At 46.0% G+C, this 25,322-nt stretch overlaps 8 protein-coding genes across 8 annotated transcripts; 4 read left to right on the top strand and 4 right to left on the bottom strand.

Moving 5' to 3' along the window:
- Nucleotides 1-406: 406 nt before the first annotated feature.
- On the top strand, nt 407-2,831 carry N7503_001686 (transcription factor domain-containing protein; the record flags this gene model as incomplete). Its single annotated transcript, XM_057061233.1, has 5 exons — nt 407-483; nt 537-665; nt 737-832; nt 890-1,457; nt 1,503-2,831. The coding sequence occupies 5 exons, from the start codon at nt 407-409 to the stop codon at nt 2,829-2,831; spliced, it is 2,199 nt and encodes a 732-aa protein (XP_056925195.1).
- Nucleotides 2,832-3,053: 222 nt separating this feature from the next.
- N7503_001685 (uncharacterized protein) lies at nt 3,054-6,128 on the bottom strand (the record flags this gene model as incomplete). Its single annotated transcript, XM_057061232.1, has 10 exons — nt 3,054-3,418; nt 3,474-4,188; nt 4,384-4,416; nt 4,479-4,552; nt 4,606-5,035; nt 5,293-5,344; nt 5,401-5,656; nt 5,709-5,744; nt 5,818-5,969; nt 6,019-6,128. 10 exons carry the CDS (start codon nt 6,126-6,128, stop codon nt 3,054-3,056), a joined length of 2,223 nt encoding a protein of 740 aa, XP_056925194.1.
- A 1,348-nt stretch (nt 6,129-7,476) lies between these two features.
- Nucleotides 7,477-9,680, top strand: N7503_001684 (uncharacterized protein; the record flags this gene model as incomplete). The annotated part of the gene is made up of 8 exons (XM_057061231.1): nt 7,477-7,504; nt 7,552-7,669; nt 7,723-7,794; nt 7,851-7,860; nt 7,922-7,998; nt 8,059-8,157; nt 8,210-8,783; nt 8,838-9,680. 8 exons carry the CDS (start codon nt 7,477-7,479, stop codon nt 9,678-9,680), a joined length of 1,821 nt encoding a protein of 606 aa, XP_056925193.1.
- A 721-nt stretch (nt 9,681-10,401) lies between these two features.
- N7503_001683 (uncharacterized protein) lies at nt 10,402-11,005 on the bottom strand (the record flags this gene model as incomplete). Its single annotated transcript, XM_057061230.1, has 2 exons — nt 10,402-10,755; nt 10,886-11,005. The coding sequence occupies 2 exons, from the start codon at nt 11,003-11,005 to the stop codon at nt 10,402-10,404; spliced, it is 474 nt and encodes a 157-aa protein (XP_056925192.1).
- Nucleotides 11,006-14,504: 3,499 nt separating this feature from the next.
- N7503_001682 (uncharacterized protein) lies at nt 14,505-15,246 on the top strand (the record flags this gene model as incomplete). The annotated part of the gene is made up of 4 exons (XM_057061229.1): nt 14,505-14,606; nt 14,663-14,938; nt 15,008-15,038; nt 15,143-15,246. 4 exons carry the CDS (start codon nt 14,505-14,507, stop codon nt 15,244-15,246), a joined length of 513 nt encoding a protein of 170 aa, XP_056925191.1.
- Nucleotides 15,247-15,891: 645 nt separating this feature from the next.
- N7503_001681 (uncharacterized protein) lies at nt 15,892-16,872 on the bottom strand (the record flags this gene model as incomplete). The annotated part of the gene is made up of 1 exon (XM_057061228.1): nt 15,892-16,872. The coding sequence occupies one exon, from the start codon at nt 16,870-16,872 to the stop codon at nt 15,892-15,894; it is 981 nt and encodes a 326-aa protein (XP_056925190.1).
- A 1,180-nt stretch (nt 16,873-18,052) lies between these two features.
- N7503_001680 (FAD-binding oxidoreductase) lies at nt 18,053-19,516 on the top strand (the record flags this gene model as incomplete). Its single annotated transcript, XM_057061227.1, has 1 exon — nt 18,053-19,516. One exon carries the CDS (start codon nt 18,053-18,055, stop codon nt 19,514-19,516), a length of 1,464 nt encoding a protein of 487 aa, XP_056925189.1.
- Nucleotides 19,517-20,396: 880 nt separating this feature from the next.
- N7503_001679 (putative C6 transcription factor) lies at nt 20,397-22,850 on the bottom strand (the record flags this gene model as incomplete). Its single annotated transcript, XM_057061226.1, has 6 exons — nt 20,397-20,884; nt 20,932-21,476; nt 21,554-22,203; nt 22,290-22,413; nt 22,467-22,624; nt 22,689-22,850. 6 exons carry the CDS (start codon nt 22,848-22,850, stop codon nt 20,397-20,399), a joined length of 2,127 nt encoding a protein of 708 aa, XP_056925188.1.
- Nucleotides 22,851-25,322: the final 2,472 nt, after the last annotated feature.

The raw sequence follows: 25,322 nt of genomic DNA, 5'->3' as shown, positions 1-25,322 counted from the left end.
ATTCAAGTCAAAATGTAAGACAATGCCTCATTCGGGTTGGAATATGCACTGGGATTTCATTCTAGGTAAAAGAGGCGCCAACTCTATAACTCCCTAATCACCTTCACATTCCCGTATAGTCTAACGGGTGACCTTGGAAGCAGGTACCTGAATATCTAATTGACAATATTACTAATTTAAACTTCGAGTATTGTGCCCTACCTGATATGTGTAGTGTTCAATCTATAATTCCTGCCAAAATCTGTACAACCGTCTTATCAGCCCCCACCCGGACACTCATATGATTGGTTCGTGGTTCGGTCAAAGTCTCCGAAGCCTCGGCCAGTTCTTCGAATGACCGACATACTCTCGAGCCAACGCTCTCCATCCCTCAACCAATCTCGAGAATGATAATGGGCCTGACAAAATGGCACGAGTAAGGTTGAAACGGTCTCCTCCCGAGGACGAAGACGACGCTCGGCGAAACAGGAGGAAATTTGTCGCGTAAGCTGAACATGCTGTCTGCGAAAGAATACCACTCATCAAAAGCTGAGCAGATGTCAGCGATGCCATTCACATAAGATTAAATGCTCTGGCGATCAGCCATGCAAAAAGTGTTGTGCGGTAGGCGTTGCCGATGAATGTGCCTATGCGTCTCGCGACCGCCAGGTCAAAGTGAGCGAGAAGTATGATCGTCTTTACCCGGAACTAGTGTCTCGGAAGCCTGTTTGTCGAGCTGACGAATACCCCTTTATAGCTATCTTGACCAGCTCGAGGCGGAGATTCGGCGCTTGAAAGAGCAATCGGTCACCTCGGCGGGTGCGACCGAAGCTCAACCTGCACATGCGGAACGGTAGGTCGCATTCTTGTCCGAGCCCACAGAGTCGGCAATGCTTATCAATGTGCACAGAACGTTATCTCGCCCGGTGGAAGCCCCAGATGCTACGAGTATCCAGAATCCCATAATAGGCGATCGTGCCTGGTTCCATCGTTATGACCCATCTTCACCGCCGATATACGTCGGCGAAGCGGCGTGTTCGGCCTTTGCGACACGGTTTCGTCGTTTTCTAACTGGCGACAATGCTCTAGCCCATATTGCGCGTACACAATGGACGCGTGAAGCAGCTATCGCTGCTGCTGCTGCTAGTGAGGCCGATGTCCAGTGGCCAAGTCTACATCATGCGAGGCTGCTGGTTAGGATTGCCATCCACCAAATTGGATATTTGTATCATTTGATGATGCGCAAGGCTACCCTTGATAAACTAGAAGAGATATACCAGGCCGGGGAGTTTGACTGTAAGACGAACAAGTGCAAGTTCTTCGCTCTGTTTGCTTTTGGACAGGCTTATTCAATTCGTGCAGAGCCTACGTCTGGTTCTCGCGTGCCGGGAACAGCATATTTTGCGAAGGCCATGAGCTTGGTTCAGATTCTTCCTGAGAGAACAAGCATCACTCACCTGGAGACTTTGTTGCTGCTAGTAAGTTGCAGTGCCTTGATTGCTGGCTATCATTAACATGTGCAGTCGCTTTTTTCACACTATCTCAACCGTCGTCACTCTGCATACGTCCTAATTGGAAACGCCATGCGAATGGGTCTCACGATCGGTTTGAATCACAACATCTCCGAATCCCAGTTCATCGACCCCGTGGAACGACAGCACCGAATCGAAATCTGGTGGACAATCTACATTTTTGATCGCATGTGGGGCTCCAAAATGGGTCTTCCCATGCAAATCCTCGACGAAGACATCCATGTCGACATGCCAACGCCCGTTTCTCCACGCTGGAGACATGAGGAAGAATTATCAGATACCGAGTACATGACTGCCAACATCAAACTCGCCCGGATTGTTGGCGAAACCATCACAAAGCTCTACAGCCGGCGCAAATACCAGGAAACATTCCTGCAGCGCGTGCAGAAACTCTTGAAGTCATTGAAGAATTGGGTGGATACATTACCTGAGAGTCTGCGGCTGAATATGGAAGATCTAGACTCTAGCAAGAAACCCGTTGTCTCATTGCATTTGGCGTTCAATCAATGCGTCATTCTCTCTACTCGGCCAACCCTCCTTCACCTTCTCATCACTCTCCACAAAGGTGGATCTACCAGCGCAGGCGGGGAAGCAGTCTCTCAACCTGTTCTGACTCTCAGCGAGGCGTGCATCCACGCAGCGCGTCATTCACATTCCATGATCCTCACACGCTGGATCAACGGTACGATGCCAACATTCGGGTACTTCCACGCTCACTATCTCTTTTCCTCGGCATTGATCTTAGCGATGTCCAGCTTTGTGCCCATCGGAAATCCAAATGACATGAGCGGGTTTGACTCAGCCCTAGATCTGCTGCGGTCGATGACAGAAAATGGTAATTTGGCTGCTGCTGAATTCTATCACAACTTGGAGCAGGTGAAGGCTTGTTTGGATACGTATCGAGCCAATGTCTCTGGCGAGCTACGACGGACTGAGGGAGGCCAAGAAGGCAATGCCAATACCAGTACATATGGTATTGCCGCTCCAGTCCCAGCCCCGGATCACAGTCCAAATATGGTGCCTATATCATCAATGCTGGCAGCATCGTCAACAACCTTGACGAGTGCTCTTTCCACCGCGTCTGCACCACAGATAATGCCAACCGAAAATGATATGTTAGCAGGGCAATCGAGTCATGGTACGGATATTTATGCCTTGCCTGCCAGGGATGCGGTCAATGGGTACACAACCGAAATGGCATTCTTGGAGCCTACCATGCAAGATTTCCTCGCGCAGTCTGATATTGATCTTGGTTTGCTGCACCCCGTGGATACATTTTTGAATGAAGCGGAGAATTTGTATACTTGCCATGAGCTTTAGTCACGAGGATTCAATTATGAGTTACGAACAGACGAGTTTTTTAAAAAGTACGTTATCAAGCTTACATCATCGATTGGCCTTTTGTATAGAGTCGCCATTGGGCGCATTACCGATTTTTTTCCATGCGAAAGATACCACATTCGGTACTATATTCAATTATAACTAAAAACAAAAATTATAAGAGGAATTTAAAAAATAATAGAAGAAAAGTCAACTAATTCACTAAAAGTCCAACCAGGCGTCGAACTCCAAAGCCATCCAGACATCAATATATCCATCCAGGCCTGATCCAGCGTGCCAAGCATGCTTAGGATAGGAAATGGTATTGTTCTTCCTATACACAGCTTTTCCGCTCTTATCCTCATGCCAGATTCGACCATGCTCCTCCAGTGGCTTCAGAGGACAATGTTTGTAGCCCCGAGGATAGAAGGACTCAAGTGCATACGAGTTTGTCGTGCATGGATCTGGAGCCCACATGCCCCCCATTTGATCATCAGAGCCCTTCGGCGTACCCTGAGATAAACAGGTATGAAGCTCCTTAAAAGCGTTATCGCTATGGTCATGCAATCGCGCATCAACGTTGGGGCCTGTCGGTAAAACTTTTAGTGAGGAATGCGCTTGCTATCAAGATCAAGTCCTTACCAGCTGTCCAGAATTGCATGTGTGCAATGTTTTGCTTATCTTCCAAGAAGCGAAAATGAAAACCAGTCATGTTGTAGAAGTCGACATCCTTAAATGGCGCACCCCACCACAGATCCTGTACCTGGTTAAATTTAAGACCAGGGAATTTAATGCCTCCTTCAGAAATGTCAAATGTGTTTTTCACTGGAACATCAACGGCTTTTTTCCAAGGGCCCAGTGTTATAGGATTCTGAACTGGAGCTAGACGTAGAATGACTGCGCCCTTTTCTTTGTCGGCGCTCATGCCCTTCCGCTTGTCCTCGGGGTCGGAGAGTTGATGTTTATTAGGAAACGGCGCTCCACCCAATGGTACCTCTTGAGTTTGGTCATTTTTAATCACTGACCCGTATAAAGGCTTAATTCCATCCTCCTTTGATCCATCTATGGATGCCCCAGGTGGATAGACTTCAACACTGATAGCGAAATTGGCTACCTCCAAGAGGCACTTGTATGCCAATGTGGTAATCGTCTCAGGTCGCGGAAGATAGACCATGCCCTCACCAGACCAGAGTGATCCAATTATCCGAGGTACGGAAGGAGAATGTAACTGGTTCTTGTACAATGTGACTTTGGGTTCCGCTTCTTGATAATAGTGCTCCACATTGTAGCTGACCGATGCGAGGTCTGCTCTCCCTTTGCCCATGAAGTCTCTACATGCCTTGCGGTTAACACACACCTGGAGGAGGGAAATATAAACTGGACATTGACTTACGCTATTGTGCATCTAGCGGAAGATCTTTCTGCAATATGCCACTTGGAAAAAATGCCCTTTTCCAGATCAATTGCTTTATAGCAGATGATCCCCTGCAGCCGTCAGTACTCCAGGCATCATAATTTCTGTCTGTTGAAGGAACGTTTTCTCTTCACGTACCTTGTTCGGCGACACTCCTGATTGCAGCGTGGGCTGGCAAATTGCATTCATTAGCGTTGAAAGAGTCAAGGTAGCATGTGAATAATACGACTTACGCCGATCGGGTTATTCTGATCATCCCGGTCGAGTGGCCCAAACAATGACACAAGGAACTCGTCATCGCCATCCCCTTTTCTAGTCAGTTTAAAGCGTTACAGAGCTAGATTGTGGGATAGCAAATACCGTCAATATCAGCACAGATGACCTGATGGCCCGGACCATCTCCCCACAGTCGCTTCTGAGCTGGAGTACCGTAAACATCCAAAACATGTCGTTTCCACAAGTTTCCTTTTTGCCCGCGTTCGTTTTGTGTATAAGCACAGATCTTGGGACCATGGAATGGGTCGATTGTGGCAACGTAGGCAAATGGATTAGCCCCAATCCTCCCAGCATCAGCACTGCCAGTGCCCCACATGTCTCCAGCACCCGGCGAGAATGTATCCACGCGTTGTCCAATTTTGGGTACCTCACCGGAAGTAATGTGCTCTCGCTCCCAGTGCCCATCCCTATAGTAAAGCCAGTGAACGCCTTCCATCGAGGCAACAATTAATGTGTCCAGGCCGAATGGACCATCAAAGCTGATCTGAGTTAGTCTTATAACCATTGGAAGTGACTAGTTGAGGAGCGTACTGCTTAGCATATATTTCATGCACCACTCTGAAATGGCCATCATCGACAATGTCCTTTCGCCATTCGGTTCTTCACAATCGAGGTCAGCTCAAATTATATATTCGTTAATTTCAAGAGTCTTACATATTATCTAAGCCAGGGTTGCTTGGTGCCTGAAAGCAGATAATTGGAGCTGGGGTATACTTTTTCTTTGTCAACAGAGTTCATCACAGCCTTGTGTATCACTTAGTGTCTTCTCACCTTATCCCTTTGACCGTGGACGACGGGGGCGGCGATGATCTCTGGGAAAGATCTTCAGAGTAATTAGCAAAATATTGCGTCTCCGAGTGCATATGGTTGATATATTACCTCTGAGTAAAGTACCCAGTTGCAAGTCGATGCATTGCCGGCCACCGTCCGATAAAGTGCTCTTTCCATGGCTTGTCAGGGCCTGCTGGACCGGGATTTTCAAACCAAACTAGTTTTCCTCCTGTTGGATTACAATCAATCATGGTGTTCCCGAACTCATAGCCGACGATAACGTCCGAATAGCCGTTCCCTGTGATGTCCATGGAAGCCGTAGGAACTGGCGTGGGAAGTTGCGCGATTTGATAGCATTTCCAAGCTTTTTCGTAGGTCAGAAATGTCCGTCGTTCCCATTTTTGCATAGCTCTTACGTGGATCCTCGTCGGTATCTGACTCTGCAGAAACTTCTACCATCCATTTTCAGTTGTCAGCGTCCACTCGGATCGTCTCAAGAATATTCACATAGTCGCTTTCACTCACTCTCGCGCCCCTCGCTCTCCAGGCTGGATGCATTATTGTTTTCTGCAGATCGACACACATGAACCCATTTGGCAGCGTTGTCAGCGACAACGCTGCCACCCTTTCTCAGTGGATTTTCCAGATACTCAACCTTGCCCGAATTGAGCCCCGACCTTAGACTTCGTCAGCTTGCAACAAGTCGCGACAGCACTGGAAACGTACACTACTAGTCCAGGAGCCTTGTCGTTTTCATGAAAGTGAAACTTATCGATCCAATAGCCATCGCAACGCTCCTGGATGGTAACTGGCGTGAACTCTGGGGTCTGAACCATATTTGTTAGATATTGTAAGTGCTTTACAACCGGTATGTATGATATTGTTGACTCAAGAAAACTGTTAGATCCAATGTGTGGTATTCTGCTTGACATTTATAATGAGCGATTTGCACATTTAGGGTATTTTCTCGCAGTATCATCGCCCGAATGTCCTGCGTCCGGCCTATGACGCATCAACTTCAAACAGCATGAGCGTTTATTTTGGAGATCCTTGTTCTTCCAAATTATTGCACGCGCAATCGATGATTCATTGGCTCAATGCAACTACTCGCTTAATTCGGATGTCAAAGCATGTGTAGCCCTGGTGATAGATCAACGTGTTTTACGGTGTCAATTATGTGGGTCTTCCGAAGCCCTCGGCACGGTACTACCCTCCCTGGCTACGGCCCGCTCCTGCCGTGGAATGACCACGGTATGTTCCAGTGGTAGCTGCATGGTAATAATGTAACACCAGCTTGCCTTCCGTCCCTATTTTGGCTCCATCTTTGAATTTATTGCATGCATTCTTTTGAAAGCAGATTTGCCCATGAATTATGAGTCTAATAATGGGTTTAATCCAACTCCCAAACGGTCTTAAACAGCGGTAGCTGTGAGCATCTAGAGGCAATCTGATGTGGGGAAATAGTATTTATCATTTCTTATCCATCAAGGCCCCTAATAAGTGGGAGGTGGAAAGTCGGTGGTGCTTGCCTTGTGCATTCATCTGATGATACCCAGTATTTATCGCCACAAACCAAGACCCATGGAATGGTGATTATCGCTCTTCACAACTTCCTTGTACTTTGTGACCCTCGTATCCGAAACCGTCAAATCATGAGTGGTATTCGTTTTCACGACCCCTTGGTCTAGACTTTCTGTCAACTAATTCTTGGTTTCGAGTTGATGATGCCTGTCGCTAGCCCCATCCTTGCTCTTATTCATCTACCATGTTGACAGTCTTGACCCCATTGATGTGGAGCGAGCTATTACATACATCATAATTCTCTCAACAATCAGGAATCTTCAGGTGGTCGAAGTCATCGACGTCAGACACTTGAATTCAATATCAATGATTCTCTGCACAATAGCGCTGCAACTAAATAGCAATATCTAGATGGTGATGATGAGGACGCTGATGATGACGCTGATGAGGACGCTGATGATGACGCTGATGATGATACTGATGATGTTGCTGATGATGTTGCTGATGATGATACTGAGAATGATGCTGATAATAATGGGTAGACGTGCCCATACAGCCATCGTTTTAAATGGTATATAAACACTTCGAGCTACTCGTGGAAGCTACGACGTCAATTCACCTAATCAAATATTGGACACTGCTTCATAAAACACAATTCTCCAGATGTATACTCTTGAGTGTGACGTTTTGAGTAGGATTTCCTTCTTGAGATGTTTTCCAGGCTCTAATATGCGGCAGTCATTGGCTCTGGCCCTCTTGGTGCGACCTATGCCAGGCAAATTCTGCAGCCTTATAACGAAAGCGTCACTTCTAATGGCGATCTACCCCGCATAATCATGCTGGAGTCTGGTGCTCAGTGAGTTCAGTCTCTTCGTTGGATTATTGGCGAGTTATCTAATGAATTCGAAGGGAGTCTAAAATTCCAGGCGATCATAAGAAGAACGCTGTCAGCTTTCAGAAGGACATCGACGCATTCGTCCAGTAAGTAATCACAAGGACTCATATGTATCATTGAACTGCTGATTAATTTCTCGCAGTGTTATTCACGTAGGAATTCTTCACTCCCGGCTTTTTGATCGCAGCGCGACGGTATTAATGATCTACCTAGGGGAGCCTCCACACGTCCTCCGTCCCCACTCAGACAAACCGGAACCTCACGCTTCCCCCAGTAGCTTGGTCTCCCAGGTAAGATCGTATCACTCTACAATCCCTTTTAATTAGACCATCCATTGACTTTTCGTACAGAGTGGAGCAAACCTTCAACGGTCAGAACAAGCATCAGGACCCATACAAGAATTTGGATGCCAATGGAGTGTCTCGCACAGTCGGCGGCATGGCCACCCAGTACGTAGGGCCCCACATCCTTCAGAAGAATAATTTGGCTCAATCTCCCTAGCTGGACATGTTCCACCCCACGTCAAGATCCCAGCGTGGAGCGCCCTAAGATTTATGACGATAAAACTTGGGATGAGCTCTACACCAAAGCCGAAGGTCTGATCGGAACGAGCGAGACGGTCCTTGAAAATTCAATCCGCCAACGGCTAGTCCTGGAAACTTTGCGCAACGCATTCCCAGACCGCAAAGTCAAGCCACTACCCCTGGCAGCGAAAAAGGTCGAAAAAAAGAACCTGATCACATGGTCCTCTGCTGCAACTGTGCTAGCAGATCTGGCTAAGCTCAATACTGATATACTGAGGCCAGTTTTTGTCATTCTAGATCAGCACATTTGCAAACGGCTCCACGTTGAAAAAGTGAAAGGGAAAAGTAATGGAGCAAAAGCTTCCATTAAGTATGCCGAGGTCGTGGATCTTGCAGCACCGGGTGGCAAGGATAGAAAGATCATCAATGCCAAACATTTTATCGTTTGTGGAGGTCCCATTTTGACACCGCAGCTACTTTACAAGTCCGGCTTTATGCCTGAAGACAAGATCAATGTCTCGGTGCCTTCGCACCTCCGACTCCCTCACTTGGTATGCAGTCTCATCTCAAATTCGCATCGTTTCAACGCTAAAGTCATCTGCCAGGGTTACAACCTGACTGAACAGCCTATGTGCTTCTCGCAAATCGTTCTAAAGGACAACCTTGTCAGGGAGCTTCAAACTCGTAACTGGGAGAGCGAAGAATGTGACGACCACCGCAAGAAGCACCCAGAGGATATTCTTGGAATTCCCTACGACGACCTCGACCCACAAGTCAGCCTACCTTTCCTTCCATCCAAACCCTGGCATACTCAAATTCACCGTGACGCCTTTTCATACGGCGCCGTGCCACCTGCGATTGACAAGCGCACCATCGTCGATCTCCGCTACTTTGGGCTGATGCAGTCCCAAAAACGAAACCGTCTTTGGTTCGCGGATGATGTGACCGACGCATACGGAATGCCGCAGCCTACTTTCGACGTCAAGCTTTCCAAGGCAGACAGGATTGTCTCACACAGGATGATGGAAGATATGGAAGCTGTTGCCGGCAGTCTCGGCGGCTATCTCCCCGGGTCTGAGCCACAATTTCTTGCTCCAGGTCTTGCACTCCATGTCTGCGGCACCACTGTGGCGGCAAAGCAGCGGAGTGGCGCTACGGAGACGGAAATGAAAGAAGAGTCTTGCTGTAACGAGAGCTCTAGAATCTGGGATACAACCAACCTTTACGTTGGTGGACTAAATGTTGTCCCCGGTCCTAATGCTTCAAATCCTACCTTGACTGCAATGTGCTTTGCTATCAAGGGGGCTGAGGCCATCAGGAAAACACTTGGTATTACTACTGTCACTAACAAGAACAACAAGAAAAAAGAGCAAAGGTGTGGGGCTTCTTACGATAAGGATGATGCTTTGGAAACTTCGGCCGATGACAACGACTCTGAACGCGACTAGTGTTAGATACTACTGAATGGCTCTTATGAGTGGGTGTCTCTATGAACTATGTGGAAGTAAAGGTAAGCGAGCTGCTTTTGTTTGTTCGTTACTGTTTCGTCTATTTTTGATATGAATTTACAAAGATAAATCGTACCACGTGAAGTGAAACAACTTCTTTTAATTCCTAATCAGGTCTATAGTATACTTAAGTTGGGTATTAATCATGGCTTAGTTATAGTTCAAGTCATATAAATAGGCTACCAGTGGTCTAGGAAGCAAACTTGGTATCCGCCACGAAACAATATATGTCTTACTGTTACGGCCTAGCTTGGATTTTAGGGCATAATAACAAGGCAGGTCGGCATAAAGCCCAAACGGGCCCGATTCCGTCCCGGAAAACACCTGCATGATACGCTTTTTCGGGCATTTACTCCTTCATGAAGGTTTCAATGCACTTAAGGAATGAATCACCCCCTTAAGGATTAGTCTTTATCTATTCTATGACTTGCTTTTATGTGACGACTTTGACCTCGCTTAGTCAACATCCTTTCTTTACCTTACTCTAGCTTTCTAGAAGCTAAGTTTCTTTTTCGTAGGCAACATATTACCAACAATTTTTTATACCTATTAAACAGTTTCATTCTGCATCTTGGCCCCTTTCAAATCTTTACATAAAAATTTCTTTAACTATCACCCACCATACCCAGTTCGAAAAGCATTCGCTTGACTAGAAGCCTATTCAAAGTTCCATCTTTCCCTCAAGACCTTCTAAAGGAACGAACTCGCAATCTGAAGGCTGTACTTCATTCTTCGATGGATAAGGCTTATATAGACACGCCTTGTCGTCCTTATGGTGGAAGTTAGCGATAACTGCTTGGCCACTTTCGCTCATCACCCACTTAACAAAGTCTCGTGCAAGATCTTTGTCTCGGGCTTTTCTCCCAACCAATAGATGACCAGGGCTAAGAAGCTTTACTTCACTTTCACCGGTCTTGTAAACCTTTGTCTGACCTTTCAGAGGTTTCTGTTGACCAATAAGGGTAAGATATGTTCCTCGGTCGGTAATCGTGAACTCCCCAAGACGTATCGCTATCTTTAGAGCTTGAAGGGGGTACGCTAGGTATTGATGATACCACCTTGAGTAGTCTATTGCCCATGGCACCTAAATATTTCCAATAATTCTTTTAGTAGATTGACAGAATTTATTCGAGGGAAAGACTCACCTGTCCAATGTTGATCCAGAGCTCCGACTCTTTGATATTTGTAGCAGATTTATCATAACGACTGAGAAATCGCACATCCGTGCTTTCATTCTCTGCAGCTGAATAAATTTTGGAAAACATTGAGAGAATGTCATCTTCCGGGTTGATGCTGTCTGGGAGGTCTTTGTGTGGGCCAACCAAATAAAAGTGATCTCGAAATATGTAACAAGGAAAATCATGGCTATTGTCGCAGCAGTCACAATTTCCTTCTGTGCCACAAAACTCTTTGTCCTCAACGAAGTTCTTATCACTGTTTCGACATTTTTCGCAAGCTAAAGTTTGGTTACAGCCGTGCGCAATACCACTCTTAATGGCAAGTTTCTCTGCAGCTGTGCTGTAGGTGATACCAATATCCACATCTCCATGTTGAAGCTTTTTAATAGTTTCGGTTGTGTCACTTTTGACCCACTCGACTTTGAATGGATTTTAATGACAGTCATTTGTCCGGTTCGTAATAAATTTATCTGCGAGTTCTATGGCTTTTTGTTTAGCGTTGAAACAAGTATATCGTATATGAAACACAAGCACATACTCTTTATCAAACCAGTTTGTCCAGCTCCACCATTTCCAATTCGTAATATTTTTGGTTCTTCTTTTTGAGGAAGACAACCCCCATCATATATATCGGCGACCAAAAGAGGCGCCAAACATAGTACCAAAGGGATTAAACCCTTCATAAGTCGCATTTTAAATAGTGTTGAGATTTACTGACTGGCAGTGGGTTATTAGCTACCCTTCGCCAACAGCAACTAGGTCACCTTAAATAGGTAACACAGGATAGATTTAAGGCAAGAAGTATAAGTCATGACGTTTTTTCGTGGAGGGAAATGGCAAGAATGACACTTACTACTTGCCTTGCCTTCATCCATGACTTTCCGAGAACGTCTAGCTACTGCCAAAGAAACACATGCAGTTCATGGTTTGCCTCTGTTGTAACCTAGAAGTGTGGAACACTTTAAAAAATCTGAACCGAAGGGCTTCACTCTGTGCTGGTCAGTCTCTCAAGCTCTCAACGTCATCACTATTGTCGCGTAAAAGTGCCATTCAAGATAATCTCACATTCTAGACTTTTTTTGTTGGCCTTTCTTTCTTAACCCCGAGTCACTATTTTAACTCAACAACCGGCAAGAGGAAGTGTACGCCAATTCTACATATTTCGACCTTGCCTGGATGCGATCACGTCAACCCGTTAGCTAATAAATAAAATCGACGAAAGCCTACCTAATTGAGTCAAAGTCCCATTCACAAGGTGGCAGTTCCAAGAAAGGTACCAAGGTGCATGACTGTGGAAACCTAATTCCGATGGGCCAGGTTAAGTGACCGTACCAAACCGATATAAGTGGGACGTGAGGCTAGAAGAACAGTCTTTTTCTTGATACCATTTGCTGTACATCTATATTATTCATGCCGTCAGTAAAAGATCTTAGATCGCAAGATCGAATTTTGTATGGCCAGAAGGTTACGAAAATATGGTCTTTCAGACTGGAACTAAGGGAGAGATGCCTGGATGAGGAACATTAGTGATACCTATGTATGACTTGCTAGGTGTGATATATACATTTTAGGGTGAGGGTCTGGTGTAGGGTAATGTGATCAATGGACGTAGTTCCCGTAATAACCTGATCCAAGGTTACCTAAACTCTTAGACCGGGAACTAGTCCTGACTAGGAAGAAGCTCGGAGTTCCCGTCAGCTAAGCTCGAGCTACGGTAATTTTCATTTGACGAAACATGAGCATTTATATAGAAGAATTCCACATCCCTGGTGGTTGATTAAGAAGATATATTTCTATGGATCGGCCACAGTCTTACCGTTTGCGGACAGGATTTTTAACCAGGGATATCGGTGTTCCAGTCGGCGAGCCCAAGTGGTTGCATTAGACTCGCATACTGATTCATTAGGTTTATGATCAGAAGTTCTAGATTTCTGCTTATCTATCCCTGGAAGCCCGCCTATAGATTTGGCTAGATCGAAATCTACGGGAGCAACCTCTACCAAACCCTTCTTTCTATCTCTTTTCAACTCTGTCATATTCAGACCCGTAAAGCAGACTTTTCTAGATTAATCAAGCTCTTTCCGTCGCTGAACTCTCTTAACACGTATTGGTAACAATTTATATTTAGCTCACCATAGCCTAGATATCGGGACTACTATAACTTAACAAGTTTTTTTTCAAAGTGCTTTATGGTTCATCAGTATTAGAATTCACACAAAGATGAACAGTACTATGTATTAACTACAAATACTATATCTTTATGAAAAATTAATTTCAAAATTAGGTCAAAAAGTAGGTAGTATGACCAAATATAGCTTTATAAATAGACTTCCGCAGGACCAGGACCCAACTCAGACCCAACCTTGGCTAGGTCTGTGTCTACGGCAAAATTCTTAAACCAGCACTGGGCTCTGGGTTACCTCCCTTAAATTAGAGCTATTGCTGGGTACCTAATTGGGCAATAAATAAGATAAACATAATCTAGGCAAAATCAGCTATGTTTGACCAAAATAATATTCTTTATAATTGAGGTGAAAATAATACTTAATTGATAAAATATAACTGGGAAGCTAAAATCTTACTAGTAACATCAAAATTCAAATATAAAAATTGTATGTTATTTTCATTAACCTTAGGGAAATGTATTGTTTCCAATATTAAAAACTTGCATTTTTGACATCATATCCTATAATTACGCTACTTAAGTCATTTAGCTTATTGAAGACTATTTATAGATGGAGACAGCTTATAATACTTTCGAGATAACACTCTCAGGCCAGAGAAATGAGTTTTCCAACAGGAAACACTAATTGAAAACAAAAATAAAGATAAAAATCGAACCAAAACACCCTAGTTTACCAATTAACCAATCACAAGGATATGATCATTTCAGAGGGGTTCACTTTGATATAGTCCCAAAAATTCCTGGGAGGAAGTAGTACGGCAGGTATTTTGGTGGAAATATATTTTTCTAGCATGACTATCAGACCTCAATTTGGCTTCCATAGACCTCTAACAACTAAGGTCGGAAATGCTGTTAGGATTAGTATTATTCAAATTCCATGAGATAGAAAAGTTTACCTACTGGTTCAAAAGTAGAACTTCAACCTAGAAATCATTACATCTGAATAGCTGTGAATACATTGACCGGAACAAGTGTATTTTACAGTATGTTCTTTAGATAAGTCATCGGTTTTTTAAGCAAAAAATGGAAAGCCTTGACGATTTGATGCAGATCAGGATCGAAATGAATTGATCATAATTCGCCCTACGTAGAACCGCGGTGCGTATCTAGATCGAAAATTTTGATCCACAGATCCAGCGGATCGGGGTTAGGATCTAAAAGTTCGATCTGGATCCGCCCCATTTCGAGGTATACTGACAGTAGCCCCTCTTTTGGCTGTGCTGAGTTGCTGTGCCCTTGTACCATAACAGTGGTCCCCTCTGAAACCAGCTGCTGAAATGGTATGGTATGGTATGGTATTAAACAATTGCTTGTTCTCGTAAAGGGCAACTTAAGTAATTGAATACTACCTTCATAATACTTTGAGAATAATATCATCTTACAGATAGTCACATTGATACGATGACGTGTTATGTAGATTTTGAGAATGTTATTCTCCCGCTAGTGAAAGATGATACCAAACCTATCGAGAAAAAAAGGGTCGTCATCGAGAGCTGGAAAAGTGTAAGATCCAGACCAGATGCAAAGATGCTAAAACATCCATGATCTAATGACACTAGAGGTGGGATAAGTACAAGTCTGAATCAGACATAACGGTTGAGACGTTCAAAAATTTGACTCTAGATCTGGAAACTGTCTTCGTCGACTACGATCTATTTACGAAAGATAAGATTGTGAAAATCAAAGATGACCTTGTCAATGTGAGGGCTGAGATTGCGAGACTAAAGACAATACTTAAAAATATCGAAATCTCTATGGTCGGGATGGCTACTGGGATGGCTTTCGGAGCGATTATCCTGATGGTAGGCTTGGCGACTGGCGGACTAGCGCTTTGGGTATGTTTTCTTGTATTAACACTCAGATCACTATAACAAGACGCGACATTGCTAATTTTCGTATAACAGATTGGCGGCGCCCTGGCGGTTGGATCATTGGGTACACTTATTGGCCTTGCTGCAGCATATCGTGGCAAGTATACCCAACTGCCACTTTGTCGGGAAGCAAGTATATTGAATTACAGACTAACATGTTCCTTACAGCAAAACATAAAGATCTCCTGAGGAACGAGGACGAGGAAAGCCGCCTCCAAGGTTCATTAAACGACCTCATCGCGAGCAGAGAGCAACCAGGAAAAGTTGTCTGACGGCACGAGCCCCGAAATTGTAGAATTTTCAATGCATATTAATCTAGTGTCTGCTTTCTGGACAGAGTTTTCGAACGGTGCGACAAGAATTCTGGAAAATATCGAAAACATAAAGACGCAGGTAGGGCTTGATTTGGGTGGTCGGAACGTGTCCAGGAGCTAACTTGATTTAATTAAGGACCTGCCATTGGGCATGCAACTGAATATGAACAAGGGCAAGAAACTGTGTAAGATCTCTCCCGGTATAGATTATGTTGATCTCTATTAATCTTTTGAAATAGTTACAAGATATGCAAATTATCTCGACACATATGCAAAGGGGATCGTTTAGGTTCTTCTGAAGCAGATTCCTGCCTCGATGCGGGTTTTAAACCTAGGCTCTATCTAGGTTTTCCCCATATCATGATGTAAATGCAGAGGCTGTCAGAATGTTATGGTATTATTACATTATGCATTAAACACGTTATATAAAATCTCTAAAATTTTATATTTGTTGTTCTTCCAAGCCCTGGAGGCTGATTTCTCGCCTCGGCCTCCCATCATTTGCCCCTATCAAAGAGAGACTACCGTGGTATCGGGTGTAGATTGTACAGGTATTCAGGCTTTATCCCGCTAATAGAGTTTTATTTCATGAATTTCAAACCCTCACTTGTAATCTCTCTGAACCTCCTCCATAGCTGGCAACTCAGTTGGAAATCCCTTATCAAATCGCGTGAAAGGCAAACCCCGATTAACCGCTGAAGTATCTGGTAATTCCACAGCCTCATTAAGACTCCTCCTATACTCCGTCCCATACGATGGCGCAATCGAATTCGTGTGTCCAGAAGAAGAAATAGAACCCCCCCACCTCGAAGACCCAGTCGGCGAATGAGGCAAAGTAGGCGACATCGGAGGCTGCATAGGATACTGCGTCCGGTCAGCCGGGTTGAAAGTCCTCAATGTCCCATCCTCGAACATTGCCTGCAAAACACCTGCATCGAGAAGCTCGGCCTTTTTAATCAGGCGATCAACCAGAACCTTCGACGCTGCTTTCAGCTGGCTTTTCACAAACGCCATTAGTGTGATGTTGCATTTTATTTCGACTTCCTCGAGGAGGTAGAGCCCGTTTGCCGGTGCGCCTGGAATGCGTTGTTCGAGATCTGGCCTGGATTTTGAATCTGGTCCGTCCACTTCGTTGAGCTGAGTTCCCTCGACGCGGAAGTTGCTGAGCAAGTCAATCCCCATTGGAGGGTATGTATGTGCTTTCACACCCCAGGGATGATTCTCGAAACAGCCCTTGAAGCTTATTTTCCCCGAGCCCATCTTTCCAAAGCCAGGAAGGTATTGTACGCGTTGAAATATCTCGTACCATGTTGAGTAGTATTCATCTGCTGAGGCATTGCGCGGGGCTTTGATTGGGTTGTGCGAGAGGACTAGGGGATTGAGAGTGATTATTTCGCTGTGGCTGTGCAGGATGTCTAGGGCTAGTTGGCGGGGTATATTTGGGGGGAGGGGGGTGATTTTGGTGTAAAATTCCTTTTTTGACATCATCTCATAAATGATTTCAGGATGTAATGACGGGTTATGGGATGAGGAGATGTAGAGGGGGGAGTGGGACAAGAAATAATTTGTAGAGTTTGGGGCCATATTGGTGGCTCGTATTCATCTGCTTACGGCAAATATCAGCTCCTGTCATAGGGCGCCTCGTATCCACATGCACATGTGCTGACGATTAAACTAAACTACCGAGTGGGTTTGTCTAGTCAGCTGTTTATCTCAGCCCTGGGCTCGATCAGATTATCTGTGCGAAATTGAGGTTTATACGATCTTGGTCCTTAAGGCTGAGGAATTCCGCCAAAATAAGGTTCAGCTGACTGTCATTCTGAATGTAAACACAGGCAGTGATCTTCCGTAAGCCAGATCACTTATTCATGAGTTTCGATCAATCTCTTCTAATTGTTGAATATTGGATATGTCCTTTACGAGGCATTTAATGTCAACCATAGATGCCTCCAATTTTCGCAAAAATGCAACGTGCACCCAGCTCAATAATTGGGCTAGTGTAAATGAATCCAAGTCCACTTCCAGACATGAAACCACTTCCCAAAAATTTGCTCTACCTTCTATAGTCATCAAGGTCTGTGATATATCCAAAGACCCTTAAATGGCTGGTGTGTGGTAGATAAGATCTGCGCTGGATGTGTATCTCAGACCCATATTTCCGACATAAAACCACATGCGAAAGTCCGGGCGGGGCCTACCCGAGCAGGCCCAAACGGTTGATGAACCCCGAACCCTAACTGCATCTGGACAATTCCCCGCAACAGGACATGGAATGCCGGCCCTGCATAATGTCGATCGCCGAGCTAACTTGCAATTATCTAAGTTTGGAATACAATGCCCGACCACGAAATATACAATCCCATTTTCGAGGCGCTGTTGCCTTGTCCATGTGTTGCCATATTTATGTAGCGGACAAATTAAAGTCCATTGAAAAACACATCAGATGATCTGCAAAAATCTGCAACACAATCTAATTATTCAGGCTACTGAGTTTGTACATGGCCAGGCTCAATAGCCTCTTCAAGATTGCGATCGTCATACTTCGAACCCGTTCAGGAACCGAACTTAGAGTTGTCGTATTATTAACGTATATGCATGCCTATTGTGCACTCATGCCGAGGATTTTAAGTACTTAAAAACGGGCATGTTAAAAACCCATATGAAGTGAGTATGAGCAGTGTGGATAGTAAAACTTATTTAAACCTCCTAACTCACCCTTTTCCATCCCTCAATTCAGCGACCAGCGCCATTTACCTTTATCACGATGTTGCCTTATATAATACCCTTGCTAGCTGGCCTCACCATACCAGTCGCCGCAACCGCAGCAGGACCAGCAGCATGCACAAAAATAGCAACAGAACTAGGCTCGGCCAAAGTCAACGCTAACCAACTGAGCTCGAACTATACCAACAGCCTCGAATACTGGAACACAATCCAGGACGAGTACAAACCATCCTGCATTGTCTTCCCCAGTTCGGCGCAAGATGTCTCAGTCTCTCTCAAAGCCATTCGCGCCGCAGGAAGCCGCTTCGCAATCAAAGCCGGCGGCCACAATCCCAACACATTCTTCTCCTCCGTCCAGGCGGGTGTCTTGCTAGATCTGAGCAGCATGACCGCCAAATCTTACGACCCGGAGACTACCCTGGCAACCTACGAGCCAGGCGGCGTCTTCGGCGATGTATACGAGTACTTCGCTCAATGGAATCGCACTGTCGTCGGCGCCCGTCTAGCAGGTGTAGGAACAGGTCTCGCCCTAGGCGGTGGAATGAGCTACCTATCCCCGCAATACGGACTTGCTTGCGATTCCTTCCGTGAACTCGAGATCGTGCTACCTGACGGCCAAATCGTGAAGGCATCGGACAAGGAGAACCCGGATCTCTTCTTTGCATCGCGCGGTGGAGGCGGAAATGCCTACGGCGTTGTGACAAAGTACACAGTTCAGAGCCGACCGATTGGCGAATTCTGGGCTGGCAACTTGATCTACGTTGCCGATCAACGGGACTCAGTTATTGAGGCGATTGGGAACTTCATTCAATATAATACCGACCCCAAGGCCGCGATTATCGGTACTTATGAGAAACTGCCGTTACCGGATTTGAATCTTAATCTCGATGAGGCAATTCTCATGTTCCTTGTTTATGATGGGCCGAATCCGGGTGACGCGTTCAAGAATTTTACTGATATCAAGGCTTTGATTGATACGACAGGTATCAAGAGTTACAACGAAGTCGTCAATATGCCTGTCCCGATGTCGACGGAGATTTCCCGTGGTGCGAACATGTTCCGCGTCGGCGTTCATCGTCCAGAAAACAATTCGTATGAAAATGCGCTCGATAAGTGGCGGACCTGGGCTGAAGACAACAAGGGGAGCTACGAGCTTCTTTCAATCGATTTCCAGCCCATTCCGAAGAGTCTTACGGATGCTAGTAAGGCTCAGGGTGGAAATGCGATGCAAATGCCTGATGGACCGTACTTTTGGTTGAATTATCTCATTACAACGCCGTCTGGAATGACTGAAGCCAAGTATAATGCTGCGCAGGCTAGTTACCGGGACATGATCAAGGAGACGGGCAATGATGAGGGATTGCCTCTATTTATCAATGATGCAAACAAGGATCAAAACCCGTTGCAAACTTTTTCGACTTTCAAGAAGTTGCAGGCTATCAAGAAGAAGTATGATCCGGATAACTTCTTTGCGGATTATACTGGAGGTTGGTCGTTTGCTTGAACATTCACGGGTTCTCCTCAAGCGCTTAAGACATTTTTGTCTGTGAAGGTCGCGAGTTGGATTTAGTGATTTGCAAATATTCTGCTTTGTTATTTACTTATGTTTGGAGGAAGTTTCCAGTCAATAAGGCTGAGCAGAAGCTAGTGTGAGCAGACTGCGAAACGATCAATGCAATTTCATTCTTGCTGTGTCACCCTTACTTCTTTTCAGATGCAATGAGGATGAATGAGTATCAAGGTACCTACTTAAGTAAATACGTAGTACCATCATTCTAGCTATCCACGAGGGCATGAGAGCTGCAAATCTGGTCTTAATGTGCTCGAATCTGGATATCGCTGTCTATCAGGGTCTGTGACCTTGAGTGGCAATTTACCTTGCGAACCTAAATTTAGGGACTGAAGTTCCAGGGGTGTTTTAAGTTATTTTCCTCGACATGATCAGCATTACTAGCTTATAGAAGATTGTTAGTGGCTTGATGATTAGCGGCTTGATTATTAGTGATTGGGTATTTGCTGAACACAAAGTAGAAGCCCTGGTGCAGGAATGGAGGCTGGAATTACTGAAGAAACAGCTTTATCGGATGGTAGCCGCAGACGGTTCCAATAGAGGTGTGTCTATTGGATAAGGCCCACGGGCCCTGGTACTTAATTAGCAGACTAAAAGGAGAATGCTCACGACAAAACAGATTATCGGCTGTACGCTGGACAAAAACAACCAGGCGACAAAGCATGGCACAGTAATGCAAGGACAAAGTCTCTCAAGATTACAGGCGAAGCAAAAATTTTAAGGTTGAGATGCCGAGATGCCGAGATGCCCACGTTGATGTCGGATATGCCAGGTATGTGGAGACGAAGAGACTTTGTGGAATCTAGAGTGCAGATCAACTGACTACCAAATGCAAGTCGAGGCCGCGCTGTGAGAGAATATCCACACAGACAGACCAGGCTCGCTGAGAAGATGGATCCCGCGTAGCCATTTCGCGTAACCAGTGAACCGCTTTTCGAATGTCATCTAGAAGGGCCGCAGCTTCAATTGTGCCCGACTCGGTACGCATAAAAAGTTCGACCAGGATGATGGTGATTGACTGCATGACGTAATGCAGGACACACCACCACGGCGAGATCTCAAACAGCAACGATGCGTCTGTCCTTTCAGGGAGGGTAGAGAGCATTTTTCGAGCCGCTTCCACACATATATTTGCCATAGCATCACATACAGGACCTGGAAACGTTGACCCAGGAGGCTGGTGGGCGAGACGGCGGAGACAAGGTTGTGAGATGACGACTTTGGTGGTGTAAAAGCGGAATGCGAGACTGGCACGTTGGCGAGCAAAAGGGTGATTTAAATTAAGTTGGGCGAAATGGAACTCTATTGGCAGACGAGAGAGCCAGTTATCGGCGGTTTTGTTGAAGGACGAAATTGCATTTTCCATCTCCCCCACGATCGTCGCGTCGCTCCAGGGGCGTAGAGGGTCTCAATGGCCTCCCTCATGAGAAACGCAAGGTCCACCGCATATAAAAAATATAGTGAGATATTGGGAGCGAGGGAATCAGCCTTGGTTGGGCTAGCCTGGGCACTTTGTTTCCCTTTCTCGGATCCAAAATTCGGTGACATTATATTGTCCACAGGGCTTTCGCTTGCTCCAGGTGAATTGCCATGTGAGAGGAGCGAACTCAATAGATTTTGTCGCATGGAAAAGTCGGTTATAAGTTGTTTGACCTCCTTGTCTCCAAAATCTTCCTCACGAAAGGGTATGGGCCGCGGCGTTGTACAGAAATCATTGCCATAGCTAGGGGGGCGACCGACCATCACACACACCAATGTGTCCAACATGAACAGCGCCCACCACACACGGTATCGAGTCTCTTTCGAGAAATGGGCAATATTAAAACTCTCGCTACGAAGGTTCAAGCCCATAGCCACCGCTGATCGAATCGCGATGCCAATCATTCGCCATGACCTAGAGGCAAAAGAACGCGATTTAGCGAAGGTACAATAAAAAAATATGTACAATGTTGCGGGCGGGATGTAACTTACCTGTTGACTTTCCCATTGGCAAGGAGATAAAAAGCTGTCAGACCCTCCACTTGAACCTGTTGAAGGTTCGGATGGTCCAGCAAAGCAATGTCACCCAGGCTCAGTCGCCATGCCCGGGAAAAATACACCATGTGGTCACCAATATCTTCCTGTGGCGGACTATTGACTAAAGTTGAGTGTTTTGCTGCGATAGCAAATACCAAGTTCAGCACCGCCTTCCATCGCTTGCCAGGGCGTGAGTTCGGGTTCGAGTAAAATGACCTGTATTGACTCAAAAAAACTCCCTTCCCAATGATGGGGAATGCAGCATGAACTACCCGGAGATAAATTTCGACGAGCTTGTCAGCAATGGGTTGAGGTGGTGTCTCCGATTCGTCGACAATCTCCAAGGGGAAAGGCTCCATATCTTCTTGAAAGTAGTTCAGGGATGACTTGGAAGATTTATTGTGGGTTTCTTTGATGGGTGTTGAGGTTTCCTGGTCGAGGTCGCGCTTGAGTCTATAAAGCCATGTCATCTCTGAGTGTTCTCCCACATATCCCATTGCCTGGTTTTCATCGCGATTGAAATCCTCTTCAGTATGATCGATGATGGCCGATGGGTGGCCGATGCCAGCTGGAGGCTCGGAGCGGAATACCGAAGAGCTCGATAACTACAGTGACCATGGTTGGGGACGTGAGTTCTCATAGGGAGGAAACAGGGAGGTCCGAAGGGGGTGGATAGTCAGTGTGGACTCACTCTGACTAATTGATCTCCGAGGGTCTGATCAACATATTGGGCTGACAACGAGTCTAACCTCGGGTACACCTCACGAATAATGGCTTCATAAGTCTGAATTTGGGTCTTTAAATCATCAATTTCCCTACAGCCCTTCAATTAGAGACAGTATGTCACAACTATGATTCGTCAACACACTTCATAATCTTATCCTTTTTTTCGATCGCTATAAGAACATCGGATCCCAGAATCCTCGCAGCGGTTGCAGGTGGGGTGATGACCACTGCATTTAGCCTTCTGCTCGCGACAATTTTCGCAAGCTCGACTAGTTCGGCCGGTACTAGTCCAGGTTGCAGCTTGTGCGGAGCGAGGGATTTGAACCTTTGCATTTATGGACAATTCCCCCGAGTTCGAGCCCACCAGGTCTTCGCGGGGAGAGATCAGCTCTGTATTGGCCGAAAACTCAACGGGAAGCGGCTGAGGAAACCCAGGTACGACCCAGTCATAAGTGAACGACGACGCCTCATTGCCTGGGGTATCCGAATGCTGGTCAGACTTCGGCAGGCGGGGGAATCGGTCCATCGCATGCGTGTGTTACCGATGAAGGTCAAGCGCGAGGTGGATAAAAGAGCGCCCTCTTCAAGCTAACGAGTTTGAGAAAATTAGCCCTACTTAAGGGGCTAAGATTCAGATCGAATCTGTTCTTCTCGCGCCTAATTTCCACCTTGGGCCCCGATTTGGATATGCATGGGGAAAAATAACACACAAAGTAGCCAGAAACGTACGGCAAAATCCGAAGTGGGTTCGACCCGCGAAATGCTGAGCTCTGGTATGCCGGAGCTGGGAGCCGCGTGGATTCGCCACTGAACCGTATCTGACAGTTACCACCAATGAGAATCGCCCGACTGGGTAAACTTGGCAGCAGAGTCAAAAAAGCAACAAGCGTGAGCTTTTGAAGCCATTTGACGTGCTCTTCCTTGTAAAATCAAAGTCCCGCTTATTTGAAACGAAAATTCAGATGATGGGTGGATCCTCGGTCAGCCCATTGTTCTAATAAGCACACTGTAGTGCAGCATCACATTATTGCTGTACTTGGCAAGGAACGTATGTATCAGGTGTGTTCGGCAGCACCCGAGCAGCGGACTGGAGACTGGATGCGTATCGTTCTTGTAAGGGTGGTAAGAGGAATGCCGTCACCTTGCACGATCTAGACCATGGAACTTGGTCAGGCACTCTTGTTCCCAAACCCTCATTGGCGACAGTGCAGCGATATACCGGTGCTTGCCGTTACTGATCGTGCAAAGCGCGTGGTGAATGGTTGGACCGTTCTTAGTATAAACAAACCCTCGATAATGAGCATGTGTAAAGACGACCGTAAGCGGTATTGATTCTAATCAAAGACCGAGGTCAGTCCGTATGACCCCTTGGGATCGGTAAAGACATCCGAATCGGCCGTTGCAAGCTAAGCCGTTCCTTGCCCTTGCAACCCACCCAACGAAACATGGTAGACCGTCTCTTTACCACAGCCTCGCGTTATGATCTCAAGCATCGCTTTCAATGGTTTTCTTCTTTCATTTGCGAACTGTCCTCCAATTTCCCTGCATGTTCTTCGATCGCTAGCAAGACAGATCCAGCTCCCTTAGGGGATACCTCCAGATTCCTGCCTATCGACAAACGAGCCCTTGAAAGACGAGACCTACCATGAAGCTGGACAATTTGCAAGCTCAGGCGCTAGAGCCAGCGTGTATCCTCAGAACCTGTTTGATTGCAAATTTCCAGACACTACAGGCTGGTGATGGAGGGCCTGGGTCAAGCAATCTGTCCCCGGGCACATTGGAAACAATGGCGACATCCAGCAGCAGGCGTGGAATCCTTTTATCCATTCAGACTGTGTTTGCCATAGATGGATATTAAAGAAACCTCAGCAGCACACGCGATGGTAGACGAAAGATAGTAGCCGACGCTCAGATGAGACCCTTCGGTAAGTGAAGCAGCCTGCACCAAGGTGCAGGCAAATTATACTTACTCCCTTCGAATCTAAGAAATCATCATTCACGATGCCCCTTTGCGAGCCCTCAACAAAACGAGCCTGGAAAAATTGACGCACACAAAGAAAGCTGAAAGCCTATCGACCAAACGCGAAGCCGACACGAAGCCGACCGGTCCCCAGGGCATACAATCGATTCTTCTCGCCCGTTTCATCAGCGACTCCACAATGAAATGAAGAATACTGGGGGAAGCAGTGCGGTATGGTTTTGGTCACCAAGATCGTGGGACGGGCCCATATTATCATCGCGATGCCCCCATTCTGCATCGACACAAATCAGGACACCACACTGCCTCTCATAAGCACTGAAACTAACTTGCACTTCCAAGACAAGTTTTTGCAATGTATGCTGGAGAGCAGATGCGACAAGTGATTGGGCTCTCTAGGTGAAAATATTCAGGTCGATTCTTGGAGGGCAGTGGGCTTGAGGATCGGAGCTTGCACAATTTGCGATAAGTCCATTACACCAGTCTGGACTCGTCGATACGCCATACTTTTTTATCAAAACCGCCCTCCTGATCAAATATTGCTGAGTCGGGTCCCATGTCGTAAACGCTCGGATGCGTTCTTCAGACGAGAAGTGTCACTCGGGATTTCGAGACCAATGCCAGCTGCGCCTTGTATTGACTATATGAATCAGCGTTGAAGCTGCCGATTTCAGATGGAGGCAGGGTGGGGATGTGGTGTTCTCGAAATGCTGTCTCATCAACTGGAAGATTTCGCAGACAGAGGCTCACCAGTGAACCCATCGGAAAGGCAAGACACTGAACGCTGATACCGGTTGGACCTCTGGGTGATCATTTTCAGATCTGAGTTATGTTGAAGCCGCCAAAAGCAGTTAAGGGTAGTACATGATGAATTGCCACGCGGTAGGTCTCTGTGTCCAAGAGACAGCATCATACCCCTATTATTCTCGAACAATCTTCTTGCTAATGGCCAGTACTAGACTCTGACAGATGCTCCCACTGCCAGCGGGTTTCCATAAAGGTCAATATTCCGACGTGTTT

Source organism: Penicillium pulvis (assembly GCF_028828015.1).
Source record: "Penicillium pulvis strain IBT 33274 chromosome Unknown contig_12_segment0_segment0, whole genome shotgun sequence".
NCBI classification, from domain to species: domain Eukaryota; kingdom Fungi; phylum Ascomycota; class Eurotiomycetes; order Eurotiales; family Aspergillaceae; genus Penicillium; species Penicillium pulvis.
This window is presented reverse-complemented; position numbering and strand designations above follow the sequence as displayed.